Source organism: Macrobrachium nipponense, chromosome 19, assembly GCF_015104395.2.
Source record: "Macrobrachium nipponense isolate FS-2020 chromosome 19, ASM1510439v2, whole genome shotgun sequence".
In the NCBI taxonomy this organism is placed as follows: Eukaryota; Metazoa; Arthropoda; class Malacostraca; order Decapoda; family Palaemonidae; genus Macrobrachium; species Macrobrachium nipponense.
In genome coordinates, this window is record NC_061088.1 from 64,992,037 (window position 1) to 65,008,423 (window position 16,387).

Below are 16,387 nucleotides of genomic sequence, written 5' to 3' on the forward strand. Positions count from 1 at the left end.
TCTGGGGCATGTTATTAACGTTGTGGTTCGTGTAATGTATTGCAATGCAGACTGCTTGTAGGTATTCTGGCTCGACTTTGGGTAGGTCTAATCGAGACCAGCAAGAAGTGACTGCTTCTGTGCTGGAACAGGAAACAAACAGTGTCATGAGGCGTTCACATTCAGATTTTATCATCATCATGCACAACATCAGAATGCTGCCACATTTCGAAGTAGCTGTATAAAAGTGGATGTAGCCACATGGAAGAGGAAACTGAATGTAGATGAGAAAGTACATATTTTGCACACACGCACCTGCTATCGTAGATCAAGATCGCAAAGTCGATGAAGTCTCGGCGTTTGTTTCGTTTCAAAGTAAACAATTAAAAAATGCTCTGTCCGGTAGTGGCCTAAGCCTCGGCCTGTAAAACTCTTAGCCGCATTTCATGAAACTCAGCCACAGTCCGGTGGTAGCCTATGTTGTTCGTACCCTTAGCGTTGCCAGAAGTACGATTATAGCTAAATTTAACCTTAAAAAAAACTACTTAGGCTAGAGGGCTGCAATTTGGTATGTTTGAATATTGGAGGGTGGGTGATCAACATACCAATTTACAGCCCTCTAGCTTCAGTGGTTTTTGAGACCTGAGGGCGGAGGGGCCGACAAAGCCAGCACAATTGTTGTCTTTTACACAAACCTAAAAACTGAAAAATGAAAGTACTGTAGTTGGTCTGTCCAGTGTTGTACGATGCTACCCAGGGGCCTTCCTTGGCACAATGCCAGTCATTCTTACAACCAACATTCGATGTGAGAGGGAGAGAGAATTACCCCGATATTGTTAAAAGAACAAAGTAGAATGATGATGTAAAATTTGGCTGTTGTTAAGAAGTCTTGTCTGCAACCTTGACCTCATTGCAAGGTTCGTTGATCACGGCAAAATCTGGTCCCCGACCCCTCTTTGCAGCGGCATCCTTCGAAGGAAAGGATACTCGGTTCAGTGCAGCTGTTTAAGGAAATCTAGTTTCCCCATATTTTATGAAATATCCATTCATCTATTACTGAACTCGCTGTTTTAGTGGTAACAAAAATCTCTCTCTCTCTCTCTCTCTCTCTCTCTCTCTCTCTCTCTCTCTCTCTCTCTCTCTCTCTCTCTCTCCTACGAATATTGCCAGTATTATTGGTCGTTTTTCAATTTATGTTATCAATACGTACTCGATAAAGATAAGTTTTGTAAAGTCTGGTTTGAGCACTGATATCGTGGTACTATGTCCACGAAATAACGAAGCGATGTTCTAACGAATCTTTATAAAGGTGTTGCTTTGTTTATAAATTTCAGAATAATCCTTTTGAAAGTATTTGCAAAGAATAGCCCTTTTGCCTCCAAATGTAGCGACTCGCCCCTTTCACCGAATAGGCATAGACCACTAAGTATTATTATTGAAGACTGGATCATGTACTGTGTGGAGGGATTTTCACACTGGAAACCTTGGCAGTATTTGATCGTTGTGACGGAATTTCACTGACAGACGACGTGGTGGTCTGCTATTTCACGATCTTATTATTGAAATATGTTTGTCCACTAAGGGGTAGGAAATATGGGAGGGAATGGCACTGATACGAACGGTCATGACTATCCACCCATACAGCAAATGAAAACTTGCTATATTACATATAGCAAGTTTTCATTTGCTGTATGGGTGGATATATTGAGGCAGTATTTCTATTGTTCTTGAGATATGCACGATTTTGAATGGGATGTTCATTTCCATCATGGAGAAATGCTTATCCTTAAAGATGAATTTATTTTTCATCAGCGTTCCTACATAAGGGAAATATGAAAGGCTTTCATCGTCACTTTTTGTGGGTAGCTGTGCAGAAAGATGCACGCGTTCCGATAATACTTGTCATTTCCTTTATTGTGTGACCTGGTTACCGCTGCAGTGAGAAAGAAGGACGACCAGGAGGTAATGTTGGAAGTACAGTAGATTTCGTTTCTGGCTTGACCCTCGCTTCTGAGATGTTGTCTTCCTTTGAATAATTTGACCACTTGTGTGTTCCCGAAAATGACGCTACGTGTTGTCCATATACGGACTTCTTAGATTGGCCTGCTTGTTATAGAAATACTTTCGGAAATAAATTCCGGAAATTCTCATGCTAACTCGAAACTATTTTTATGTTTAGTGTTCCAACGTATTGTGATGTCCATTAAATCTGAATTCAATTGTAAGTCGCCTTAGATATTTGAACAATAAACGCGTGTTGTACATCGAATGGAGATACAAGAAACAAACTTCCCTGCAAGCAGCAGCATGCATGTCTTTTTGTGGTGCTTTAGCCTCGACATAAAATTCGGTAAATAACCACAAAAGAACCTTATGAATCAGAACGAAAGGATTAACTGGTAGAGTAAAAGCCGTCCATTCCGTGTATTTCAACCAGGCGAACAGTAATTCTAGTCCCGAAGGATGAAGAATCTCGAAAGATCGCCGAGATACAAGTACACCCAGTGACCGACCTACTTGCGCCTCAAGAGAAGAGAGCCTCGTCCAGGGTCAAGTGCGGAAGAAGACAAGACGGGCAGACGGACAGACAGACAGACAGACAAACAAGGGTTTGTGCGTTCGTCAGGTGCGAGAGACTCTTGGGAATTGCTGCCTCCTGTAGAGGTATATCAGGAGAGGGAGGGGAGGGAGAAAGGGAAGATGTTGTGGGCTTTGTGAGTTAGGAATGTAGGAGAAAACTTCCCTTACAGCCAACGTTGTTTACACAAGGATTTTTCCTAGGGTAGGAAATTGGTCTTTATTCATCGTTGCGTCCTGGAAGACTTACACTGATTGCGTCATCATTTCTTCTCGTGTTAAGTTTAGAGTGTTTCTGTCATTGCATTCTTTTTCACATTACTATAAGTTTGCCGTGAATAATACAGTCGTTTTACATAAACTCTCTCTCTCTCTCTCTCTCTCTCTCTCTCTCTCTCAAATTAAATGTGCTAGGGTTACAAAATATTTCGCTAAGTGATGAATTTAATGTATCTTTAGTCATGTTATGTTTTGTTTGAGTAAATTCTTATAATGCGTGCGGATGGCTGCAGATCTAGGTCAGTACGGGGAGTAGGAAGATGTTAAAAGTTATTCTCTGTTCCCATTGATCATGAGTCGTAGTTCTTTCTCACTGGAAGAATTAAATTTTATCTAGCTATAAAAAATTATTGCGTGAAAATGTAAGTATTCTTGAAAGTGAGATTGTGCCGGCTGCCATTGTAAGGGTAAGAAATACGGAAGGGCAGTACCCAGCATCACATTTACTTCTAGCCATAAATGCTGAAATTCAGGATTGTGAAAACCCATTTATACTACAATACTAAGAAACTATGCATCATAAAATTGCTCTTTGTTTTAGGTATTATTCGCCGATCATGTTATAGTGGAATTGATAGCGGTGAAATTGGCGTTGTGAAATTTCTGACCTTAAAATGTTTCATTTGGAAATCATAAGTTTTCACGCAAACAATTTGAATGTGGGGTAGTTTACCGTTATGATTTTTAGTCCAAATGTATCACTCACGTCATTTGAAAGGACAAATTGCATTCAAATATAGTTCGATTTGAAGTATTTGTGAAGCACCAGTGTCAGACTTCCCGAAGCGCTCATCGAATGTCTTATTTTTCTTCCGGTTTGCAGAATGTAAAACAATCCAGCCCATGGTGAAGTGTCCTCTCAGCCCGCGCAGACCCCGCCGCATGCCTTCGCCCAAGCCCAGAGGTCGAGCAGTTTCTCCTCTAGCCATATTTGATGGGCCAGGTAGTTGAGTTGGAGTTCTTTCTGCCTAGCTCATATTTTTCCCATATACGTAGTTTAGAATTGAGGGGTGAAGCATAGGATACTGAAATAATCACCTCTTTTTGCCGATACTTATCTTTGTTGTAGTGATGGTTTTTGTCATTACTATATGTTTATTGTTGCTTGATAGACTAGTAAAAAAGATTCGGCCTAACTGCCAGAACTATGGAGTATACAGTACTATGGAGTATACAGTACTATGCGAGATATTATATAAAGTTTTTTTTTTTGACTGAATATTTTTTATTGTTATTGAACTTGGGATGCTGTCTAGGCAGTTTTTATTGGCCTTTTGAATCTTAAATAAGATGAGATTTTTTGCATGCCCTAGGAAACAAGTAACTGTGTTGAGAGGAAATGCCTATTTCATTCACTGGGTCATTGTGCAGTATGCAAAGGAGACCATTAGATTTATTTTGTACTTTTCTGTACGTAAGATTGGGGCTGCTCTGCTACCCCTCATCCCTTGCTAATCCATGTACATGGCTTGGTGTAGTATTGTGTGGATTTTGTGGCATGGGGACATGATTAACTGCGTGATGACTGACGTTTTCACTTGTCACAGGAAGTTTACCAAGATCGCCAAGAAAGCCACGAGCACATTCTCCACACAAGCGCCTAAGCCAACCCCAGACCCATTACCAGCAAGAACAGTCGCAGAACTTACTTCAGTATAACGGTCATGTAGCCTGTGCAAGCCTTGAGAACATCATATTCCCTTCGTGCGTTACATCCAAGTAAGTGTGTGTGAGAGTGTGTGGATTGTAAGATTTCACTCAACGGAACCTGAAGGCGGGGTTGAAGTGTTTCCGCCAAATGTTCTGTAGATCTGGCGTGTGTGGTGGTGTCTTAACGTTGCTTTTGTTGTGAAAACTAATCTATTATTTATGTCATTTCTTCAACTGATAGAGATTTCACCGGTTTCTCACTGTTAGGTTAAAAGCTGTTTGAAACGGATGGATCACCTTGTGTGTGGTTTCGTCTTATTGTACCCATACTTCCATTAAAGTTGAGAACAATAGGAATGAGTTCGTCATTTGTTTATAGTATTAGGAGAGGATAAACATTTTGATTGTATTCGAGGGAAACAGTACTCATTCATTAATAATTTTTCGGAATTTACCTGATTTTCGAGTATACTTCGATCCATATCAGAATTCTTCCATTCACAATTAATGGCGTCACGAAATGGATTTGCAAGCTGATATTCTGTTGGCTGTTTCGTGGCACAAGGTCGGTACTAATTTTCTGCAGAAATAGATTTAAATGCATCAGTTGTAAAGATGATTTATTTGCACAGTATTTCATGTTAAGACATATTCAATATAGTAAACTTAATATTACAAAAAGCTGAACTTTCTTGGTGCTCAGTTTTCAAGATTGAAAACTGCACGAGTTGAAGAAAAAGTGGTAGCCACATGTTGCGGTGTCCTTACCTGTGACTCTAATGCACAATAGCTATTCCTTTCTGTGTTTGATAGGAGTGCTGCATCCGCTGTACATATTATGTTGCCTGAGTGTTTAGTATGTAAATTTAGATTAATAGTTACTCGATTTACAGATATTCCGTAGGACGTATCCTTGGTGATGGCAACTTTGCAGTTGTCCGGGGATGTGTCTGTAAAAAGACGAAAGAAGAATATGCTCTGAAGATCATAGACAAAGCGAAATGCAGAGGGAAAGAACATATGATTGAAAGCGAAGTATCAATATTACGGAGGGTGAGTTTGAAGCCTCTTTGCCTTTAAAAGATCATGTTTTATAACAAAGTGAAATGCTCAAATGTACTTTGTGCTGTTGATATACTGTATAGTGATTATGACTGTTAACTAACCTTTTTTCCGTAGTATATGCTGCCTTATTCCATATATTTGCCATATTTTTTAGGATAGTGTGGTATCCTTAACCTTTGTCTGTTTCAGGTTAGCCACCCTCATATTGTTAGTTTAATTGAGGAATTCCACACTCCTCATCAACTCTACCTCGTTATGGAACTAGTCAGGGTAAGTAAGCCATCAGAAGCTGATATATTAATTTGATTTCAAAATTCCCTGTCATCTTGGGTTGCGCTTTTATCCAGTGCTCTTCCTGCTCTTGAATAAAAAGTATTTTTTAATTTTTAGATAAAATTGCAAGTAATAATAAAATGGTCTCTCAGAGAATTCAAATTATTTATTATTTGACATTTTCATTGTGATTTTATTCTCTGAATAGAAATGACAGATAGAGATCGGAAATCACTAATACAGTTAGCTTGGTCAGAGAATTGATCTGAGCAGTTCATATCCTCATTGATTAGCATAGTTACCAAAAGATTTTGCATCGTTTATGCTTTCTTTGAAAAACATTAGTGGTTTTAACATGAACTGAGCAGTCAATAAGTCATGTATCTAGATCTGTGCTTTGACCCATGCCAAAATTTAATCAGTTGTTCCCTGAAAAAAAAATGAATTGTGAAAGTGTAAAAAAATGAAGTTCAGTAATCTTCTCATATCTTGCTGAGAGAGAGACATGTACAAGTACAAACCAAACCAAAAGCATAACCTCTTTAGGAAATGTAATACATATTGCAGTGAAGTGATGTCATCTTATAGAATAATGCTTGATGATTTTCTTAAAGGGTGGTGACTTGTTTGATGCCATAGCCAGTGCCACCCGATACACAGAGCAAGATGCCAGTTCTATGGTGCGCGACCTCGCTGCAGCTCTAGACTATCTACACCAAAGAAATATTGTACATAGGGATATTAAACCTGAAAATCTCTTGGTAAGAGGAAATATACTAATTAATTTTTTCTCATCCAATTTACCATTTTATTGTTATTTCTTGCTCAGAGGCCTGGTTTAGCTACTTCCTAAGAATAATACACATTTATACAGCTTGCAAGATTTCTGTTGGAACAGGTGGCAGATTATCATTGAAGAGTTCCATGTCACCTTAAGGACAAATGCATCTGTTTACCAAATGGAAAAGTGTCTACTATCCTTATTTAAATTTATACATACTATTACTATATGTTAAAGATGAAATTTTTGCACTGTTATTAAAAGTATTACACTGAAGTGCATTGTCATCACATATATGTAATAAATTTCTTTAGTATGTTTTATATTTTGTAGTATTACTTAAAAATGTCTTATCAACAATTTTCATGTAATTTATGAAAATGGTTATGCTTTACAAATACCCAGTTATGTTTTGCAGGTGGTAGAGCGTACCGATGGTGGTAAAAGCCTAAAATTAGGGGACTTTGGTCTTGCTGTGGAGGTAACAGAACCACTATACACCATTTGTGGTACCCCAACTTACGTTGCCCCAGAAATCCTAGCAGAGTCAGGGTATGGATTGAAGGTTAGTACAGAACTGTATCCCAGGACTTTGATATCTATTCACATAGAGTAGATGCAAAGTTAATGTTGCTAGGCTCAAGTCAAAAGGATTTACAGTAACTAGTGTGATGCTGCAAAGGAAGCCATTTCAACTTTGCTGTTTGTCTTTCTCATAGATTTTACAAAGGAAAACGTGATTGGGAATGGAAGATGACAAGTGCAGTAGAATAACAATAAAAACTTAACACTTGGAATATGTTCATAAAGCTGCTGTAATCAGCAAAACACTGCAAAATTTGTAAACCTTGCATAATTAGTTGAGTGGAGATTTTGTGTACTTGGGTGGATGAGTGCTGTGAGAAGGGAGGCTGGAGATGCGTGGAGATTTGTGGAAGATAAAGCAATGAATAATGGTAAGGTAATTGTATTAAAAAATTTTCAGACTTTCATGTAAGCATCTTACTGAATGGTAGTAAGACTCAAGCATTAGCCCTTGTGCTAACTAATGTGATGGAAAGAATGGCTTATTTTGAGAGGGTTTTTTCTGTTTCTTTTAACAGTAGCAAAATACACAAATTATCATAGTGTTTTGGAACTGTGCTGCGTAGAAGATTCTGCTGTACTCTAAACATATATAACAGTAAATTTGATAAATTTTGGAACTTACTCAGTATAATGAGTATTACAACAAAGGATTCATGATGTTTATACTTTATCAATTAATGCACTTGTATTATTGGATTAGTTTTCAAGTACAGTGTTCCCCCCGTATTCGCAGGGATGTGTACCAGGGGGGGCGGGCCCCCCCTCCAATAGCTAGAATCCACAAATAGTAGAAACCCCTACAAAATGCTTAATACTGCCTATTTTGTTAGCTAAAACTCCAGTAAAACCCACTTAAAATGTTCATAGATGGTTATTTTAAGTTTTACCACAAGAAGCGCATTTTGTGATGAAATTGATAAAAAAAAAAAAAAACGTATTTTGTGGATATTTATCATAGAAAAATACTGCGAATAGGCAAATTTTTTGTGAATAATGGGGTTATTTGTTCCAGAGAGAAATCCACAAATAAGTGAGTCTGTGAATCCGGAGTTTGCGAATATGGGGGTTCACTGTATTGCCAATGTACTGTTTATGTATCTTCCTGAAATAAAATTTTTTACTTTTATGCTTCATTGGAAATTATTTTATTAACAGGTTGACATTTGGGCAACTGGTGTAATCACATACATTCTTCTGTGTGGTTTCCCTCCCTTTGTTTCTGCTACAAATAATCAAGAGGAACTGTTTGATCAGATTCTAAGAGGGCATTATGAATTCCATGCACCTTATTGGGATGATATCTCTGACTCTGCTCGAGAATTGATTGTCCACATGATACAGGTTGATCAAGATAAAAGATTTAGTGCACAGGAAGTCCTTGATCATCCTTGGGTCTCGGTAAGTTAAATTAACATGAACGTTATCCCAGTTTGTTTGATGAAGTTTTGTTGTGATGCAGTATGATGAAGTTAATTGCACGTGTTTGTTTGCATGAATTTGTTGTTGTTAAACTGAAGAGTAAATGCGTAACAAATACAATACTTTGTTGTATATTCTTTGATGGAATGCCAGATAATCAGGGGAAGAGTTCTAATAAAATATTCTTTTTGAGCGGAAGCTGAAAAGACAGCTTAGTAACACATCATAGTAGAGTTTTTTTAAGATGTTTATTAAGATGGTAGGAATTTTTTTAATGCTCGTATTATTATCAGAGGTTTTTAATGTTAATGTTTGTTATGAAGCTTTAATGGTTAGCTTTCCATTTAAAACTTATTCAAAATACTGAAATTAGATTTATGTTTACAGAATTTTTGGAAGTAGATTAGTTTATTGCTGACAAAATTTTTATATAACTTGTTTTTAGTTCCTCAAATGGGTACCTTATGCTGTACTGTATAAGTATGATTGTAATTATAGTAATCTTGGTAAGCTTAGGCTTGCATGGTGCAACAAAGTAAATTTGAGCTTTTTGACACTTTGTAACAAATAAATATGACTTAAGGAACAAATTTTTGAAGTATAAACACTGATATAGTAAGGTATACAGTACATGTATATATTCAACTGTGGATGACAAATCACATAAAAACATGACAGTCATTTGCTAAAGATGTTCGCACATAGGTTATACCGCTTGATATTCATCCTGACTTGATATTTGTGGCATGCCATAAATAGATAATTCAAGAAAAATTTATCATTTCGAGAGAATCTAGAGTACTCTACTCCGTGTAGAATTGGTAAAAGCCTCCGTAGTCTGAAGTATTCCTCCCTCAGGACGATGAAGCTCTTGATCGGAATCTCCATCTTCGAGTTTCTCATAAACTTGGACTTCACTTTGATACAAATGGTCCTCAGCACAAGGATGCAGGAATTAATCTAATGTCTGTAAGTATCCTTTATAATTTGATTCAGCTCTATCAGTACTGTATCTTCTCTATGGTCTTCTAACCGTTATTGTACTCTTCTTCATGTAAGTTTTTTGGAATTCTTGTCTTTGTCCTGTGGGTCCTTTACAATTGCCTCCTCCTTATTATTGTCATGATTGGTAATTTTATCAATTTTACGTAGGTATAGAGTTTGGTAAAGTTTGTGGTAATCCCCCATTTTTTCTTTCCTGAAAATTGGTGTCTGTTTGTGTGTGTGTGTTTATTTTTTTTAAATTTATTTATTTGGTGCAGCTATTCCTTTGTGGTAGTCATAGTTTTAAATTGCTACTTTCTATTTGAGGATGATACTGCATGAAAGTTTAGTATTATTTGTTTATAATTTTTCCACGGAAAAGGTACACTATATCTACAGTAATACCCCGAACTTACGTTATTCAATTTGCGCAAATTCACAATAGCGCGAACATTTGCGAATCCTCCAGAAACACTGCAAAACCCTGCAAAAGTGTTTATGTTTAATTTATTATGTAAATTTTTAAGTTTTAAAGCTTTTCTGTATAAAATCCTTATTAAAAATGCATTTTTATTTTTATACATGGTATAAATATAATATACAAAGGTAATTACAGCACCTACAGTTTGTGCATGTACAGGCAATCCCTGGTTAATGGCGATTTGCTTTTTTGGCACTTGTCTAAAGCCATAAAATCTGTGATTTATGGTGCCATAATGGGCCAAGTTTCAGTTATCGGTGCCATAAGGTGCCGATAATAGATTTGTGGCGCCATAACAGACCTAACAGAGGCGCCATTAACCAAAACTTAGAGCCATAAGCCCCATAAATTGCTGAGTTTTGGTTAATGGTGGTTTTCACTTATCAGTACCCCACCAGGAACAAAAACCTTGCCAATAACCGGGGACTGCCTGTACGTACTTTTACAAGATGCCGTACCCATTCACAAAGTCACTGCACTTTTCAAAGATGATATCCCTTCAGAAACTTTGTTTAATTTCTGAAGTACGTAGTAGTATTCTACAATTAGTATGTTTTCACACTTTTAAGTGTAAAATTAGCATGGAGATTTTGTGAATGTTAGTTATATTTTTGAAAATAATACAAAGGCATTACATAATTCACAGTGTTTGTCACTATTTAAAACCTCCATGATCATCAACTAGTAAAACATATCAGACATGACAGAGTTGCCGTTCTGTAAAAATTACTTTCTTAACCCCGGAGAAAAGTCCTGGTACAATCTGTATGTATTATGTTACGTAATTACAGCACATACAGCTAATGTACTTTCAGAAGATGTGATCCCATTCACAATTTTTAAAGATGATACCCCTCCAGAGTTTTACCTCACATGACATATGTATTTCTCTCTCTCTCTCTCTCTCTCTCTCTCTCTCTCTCTCTCTCTCTCTCTCTCTCTCTCTCTCTCTCTCTCTCTCTTTTGTTCATAGTTAGCCCTCACACTAGTTCATGATTTTGAATTGATTTAATTTTACCTTCACCCTCTGCAAAATTATGCAGTATATAGATGCTTTCTTTATTTTATTGAATTTTGTAAGTTTGTTATGACTGACTTATGAATTTTGCCTAGTGATGCAAAGAAAACTTCTTTTACTCTAAGGGAAAAACTATCTTTACGCCTACCAGTTATCTCTGTTTTAAGCGTAATGTATCAAACTAATTTAGAAATCAAATTACAGTAACTTTAATTTCATTTAAAAGTTAGCTTATTACTTAGGGAGCATGATTAGGTTTGTATTTAGTGTTCAAACTCTAGAAGCAAGCATTTATTTGCATTTTTTGAGAATGTGCCAAACTTGAGAGTAGAGACTTAAAAATTAGCAGAACAAAGACAATATATGTGGACAGTTGGAGAGGAATGCCAGGGAACAGTGAAATTGGGCCAAGAAGACATAAAGAGGGTTAGCTCCTTCAAATATCTTAGTTCTGTTATGAGTGAGAATGGAAACCTGGATGCAGAAGTTACTAATAGAATTCAGTGTGCATGGATGAATTGGAGAAAGTCATCAGGGGGATACTTTGTGACAGGTGGATCAGTGCAAAAGTTAAAGGAAAGTTTGATAAAAGCGTAGTTAGACCAGCTATCCTCTATGGGGCAGAGACTTGGCCAATAAAGAAAGAACAAAAAAGAAGAATGGAAGTGGCCGAGATGAGAATGCTGAGATGGATGTGTGGTGTCACAAAAAGAGATGAGTTCCAGAATGAATTGATCAGGGGGACATTCAAAGTATTGGAGGTTTCAAAAAAGCTCAGGAAAGAAGACTCAAATGGTTTGGTCATGTCATGAGGAGAGAAGATGAACATGTATGTAAGAGGGTTATGAACATGGAGGTGGAGGGCAGAAGAGGGAGGGGAAGGCCAAAGTTCAGGTGGAAAGATAAATTATTGAATGACATGAAGGAAAAGGGTCTAAGAGAACAACGATGTACATGACAGAGGAAGATGGAAAAGGCTGACTAGAAACAGCGACCCCATAAAGAAATGGGAAAAGCTGAAGGCAAAGAAGACAACGAGACTGTGCCAAACTTATGCAAAACTTCCCCTTGCACGAGTGGGTTTGGAACCTAATGTTGCGTAAGTTCAGGGTATTACAGTAATTGATGTGTCATTCATTGACACTATTATCCTAAAAACTGGCATAGTATTTTACTTTCGTATATATTTTACCACAAATATTTCATATCATCACTCATATCAAAATTCTTAAGGAAATTTTTTTTTTTTTTTTTTTTTTTTTTTTTTTTTTTTTTGTAAAGTTTTTATTGAACTTTTCTTGTTACCAAAATGGCCTAACTGCACTATATGAGTTGTATTCCCCAAGGATTTTTTTTCATGATTTTCCATGATTGTGCTTCTTTAAAGTAGACAGTTGAAGCAAACTCTAATATGTAAGATTGAATGCCTCTTAATTCATGCATTTAAGCAGATCTCACTTGATGTAATGAAGCATGTGCCTAAGGAATAATTTGCAAATTACACATAAAGTTAAAATGTAATTTTACTGCATTTTGTTTTTTTAAGTGAACTCTAATTTTTTTTAGCATCCGACAAGTACTACAGTTAATTATAGATTCCAAGGGAACCCATAGCACTATTGCAACTTCTTTAATTTTTTCAAAATCTATTTAGGATGAGTATAGCATTATATTTACAGGTTTATTAATTCTTTACTTTGATATTACAGTATATATTTATTTAATTTTACTGTGTAACTTTTATTAATGGTAGCTAGTCTTTTTGTTACAAAAGAAATTCATTCCTCAGTGATTTGCAACTCACTTATGTATCATATCATTTTTATGTAATGTTGAAGTTCAGATTTTTACTTTTTTTGTCACTTGAATTATGGACACTGATTTTGATGTTGACTGACTTACTGTTATCTGAGTCTTTGGAATACCATGGTACTGAATCATTTCTGTGTAATTTACATTTTCCAGTTATTTAGTTTTTTTTTTATATGAAAGCTGCCTAACTTGATAATTACATGCCTTCATATAATTTAGTTGTAAATGAAAAAAATAAAATGAGTGAGGAAAAAGGAAATAAAATAGTAGCTGGGCAGGCTTTGATTGTGCATTGATTTAAGGACAACATATGCAGTAGCCACAGTATTGCCATGAAATGATTTACAGTACTGCTGTAGATTTCATAACTGATAAAATCATACCGTGTTTAGATTTTTCTTGAGAGAATAAACAAAATGATGATTATTTTTTTCTATGTTTTGATCATGTAATATTTAGGATAACAGAAAGTCAGTCATTGAATGTTTTATGTTTGTCTTTATGTGACTGATTTATATTTGTTTCTGTGATTGTGATGTCCAGGCGGAGTCCACTCCATGCTTGCATACAGTAGAGGTGCTATAGTATCTGGCAAGCAGGTGGCAGAGGGCAGCAAGCAAGCAAGCAGAAAGGATAATGCTAAGGGGATGTGGGGTTACTTACCTCAGCCCATGTTGGCATGGGTTAACATCTGCTGTTACTACAGTTAAAGAACAAAATGTTTCCATACTGAGCCTTAATTCATTGAACCTGTTTCAAGCTTTATTTTCATGTTCACACACCTACACAAAGTAATTTATTTTCATTAAATTATCAAAGTATTTTTAAATGACACCTGTTTTATGGCACTATTCATACTGTCCCATAGATTTTTTCTTATTTGCTAAGAAGAAAAGTATTTTTCTAGAATGCTACAGTATACTAGTCATACAATTAACATTGAGGAAAGTTGCAAGAGTATTTCATCATTTGAGTCAATTATTTCTGGAGTAGAAATCAATTCAAGTGTAGGGTAGTCAGAAGCAAAGTATTCAGTGTCATACTTCCATAATCACACTGACCATTCTTACAAGTGCTTACGAAAAGCTAACCTAATGGATCCAAACCACAGGGCTTGACATGGCTTCTTTGGCAGGTGGGTTGTGTGTATGCTCCTAATATGTTTTATGCTTTGCTCTAACTTACATCTAACTTTCAATAATACTATTAATACGTTTTATTAGAGAGCTTTCTCTGTTTGTAGTGCATTATCTGTAAGTATATGGAAAGTTTGGTTGAATAATATTTCTGGATATACTAATATGCATATGGTTATGTTTTGAAAAAAAAATTAAACAGTATTTTGTACAATTTTCAAAATTTTATCCTACTTGCACAGGGGTTGAGAAGTCCAATGTAGTGTGCTAGTACTACTGTATTTTTTAGTAACATTTTAGCATATTTGTGTTTACCCATATAAAAAGTTCTGATATTTTGGGACTGATGACATCATTTAAAGGTAATAAATCCTATTAAAATGAAATAATGGATGCCACAAGAAACCTGAGTGATGTAGTCATAATAACCAAAATACAATTATTATGTATGACATAAATATCATAAATTCTGTTTTTAGGTAGTATAGAGCAGATGTTTTTGCTCTGAGTGACTAGCCTTAGTTACTATTATGGATTTTAACAGTTTAAATGAAAAAAATCCAAGGACTCAGTACAGTATTGTAAGACAGTGAAGCCTTTTGCAGAATAAGCCTACTCTTCATGAGTGGAATAAGATCACAGATTTACTTTGTGACCTTTGGGATACCAGATATTTTCAGAAGCCAAAGTACTCTCAGAATGGGGTAACAGTATGTTGCTGAGACTGGGGCCATTTGTTTAATGTAAGAGTGTTCATCCAGATTTCCAAGGTCCTCCAAGAAATGTACATGTAAAGGACAGGAAAGTGACAGAATACTGAAATTGTAAAGGTCGGGAAAGTGACGGAATACTGAAACGAGATTTCTTGTACTATTGCTTAATATCAGTTTTAACTGATAGTAAGTGTATGTCAGGTAAGGTGACTTTGTGGTATTCATAGACTAGTAGGATACCTGTTTTCCAAGCTTCAAAGGTCAATTATCCTGATGATTAACTGTCCCTTGCACTCTTTAGCTATGATTTGGTGTCCGGTTTAGTATACTGTAGTGGTGGGCAGAAATTGACTCCGGAATCGATCTTGGCTAGTCTAGCTTAGCAATTCTGGAGTCTACTCACATCCTTAGAAAATCGACTCTGCTCTGCTCCCTGTTCGCCAGCTGTTCGGCACACGTGATCATGAATTCATGATTCTTTCATATAGATCACCGACCTGGGGTCAGCTCACTGACCGCTCATGCTTAGGGATTAATCAATGACATTCAGCGTTTATAGGAAGGAGGATATATAAAAGAGAGGAGAGTAAAAAAAAACATAAGGGAGTGTGAAATGAAGTAGATTAATAAAGAAAAATTCAAAAGTGAATAAAAAGGAGTGTAAACAATTGTAATTGAAATTAAACTTACAAACAATCTTTGAAACATATAGCAGAATAATTGATCATAAGTTAATAAGAGAAATACAAAAGAAGGAAATAAGTATAGCATTTATAATAGAAATAAAAACTCGGAATAGGCTATATGATTCGAGACAAACTGCTGTAGATTCATGATATGAATTATTCAGCACAGTAAACTTATGTGTACTTTATGATAGAGCTTCATTTGACCTTGCACACATATTGTGTCTGGTTTCAGGCTACAAATAACCACAGCAGCTATACACAAAATAATCCAAGTAGTGACTGTAGGTTCAACAGATCTTCAGGTACTAAGTAGATGATCATCCAGTTTTGCATGAATGTCCTTCCAAAGCAGCTGTTCACCATGAGTGAAAGCACTGTAAAATATTTGTAAATCTGGTGAAAACTTGGAAATCCTACAAACATGTGGAAATACTTTCAGGAATTTGTGTTCCATAATTTGATCAGCTAATGTTGAGAAATCAGATCTTTAGTTAGGCTCCCCTTATTGGAATAGCTACTCACTAGTCTATTTACTGGAGTACATACTTAGTGTAAGGTGCATTTAAGCACTTTGTCTCTGTAATGAAGCATAAAAGAACAGTATAGTTAAAATTAATAATTTCTTACCAGTGAAAGAGTAATCACTTTCAAACAACACATATTGTGCCTGATTGAAAATCTTATCAATCTGGATATTTTGTTCTAATTTTAGTGCATTTTTGTTTTAACTAGTATTTGTACCAGCTAAGTATATTTGTACATGTAAACTTTTTATTCATGTATCATTAAAAGAAATAGAAAAACAAGATATGGAATGGTTGTGTGGACCCTGTGGGGAAGTTGCACAGATGAATTTAATACAGTATTTCACTATTTATCATATTTAACATTAGCATTACAAGAAAGGCTGAGGACTGCAAAATGTAAAGGGATTAAGAGTTTA

General features: G+C 35.9%; 1 protein-coding gene across 11 annotated transcripts in view; it reads left to right on the forward strand.

Annotated features, from left to right (window-relative positions):
• The window catches only part of LOC135217586 (serine/threonine-protein kinase DCLK1-like), a 368,329-nt gene that overhangs the window by 347,892 nt on the left and 4,050 nt on the right, over positions 1-16,387 (forward strand). For 8 of the 11 annotated variants that reach the window (XM_064253596.1, XM_064253588.1, XM_064253607.1 and 5 more), the window contains 8 exons: positions 3,659-3,778; positions 4,383-4,554; positions 5,379-5,538; positions 5,740-5,820; positions 6,438-6,584; positions 7,023-7,169; positions 8,348-8,590; positions 9,470-9,580. In XM_064253596.1, the coding sequence (XP_064109666.1) occupies positions 3,659-3,778; positions 4,383-4,554; positions 5,379-5,538; positions 5,740-5,820; positions 6,438-6,584; positions 7,023-7,169; positions 8,348-8,590; positions 9,470-9,580 (1,181 nt within the window). Of the gene's footprint in view, positions 1-3,658; positions 3,779-4,382; positions 4,555-5,378; positions 5,539-5,739; positions 5,821-6,437; positions 6,585-7,022; positions 7,170-8,347; positions 8,591-9,469; positions 9,581-13,449; positions 14,042-16,387 lie in introns of all 11 variants that reach the window. The other 3 variants (XR_010315161.1, XR_010315162.1, XM_064253563.1) reach the window with 3 other exon arrangements.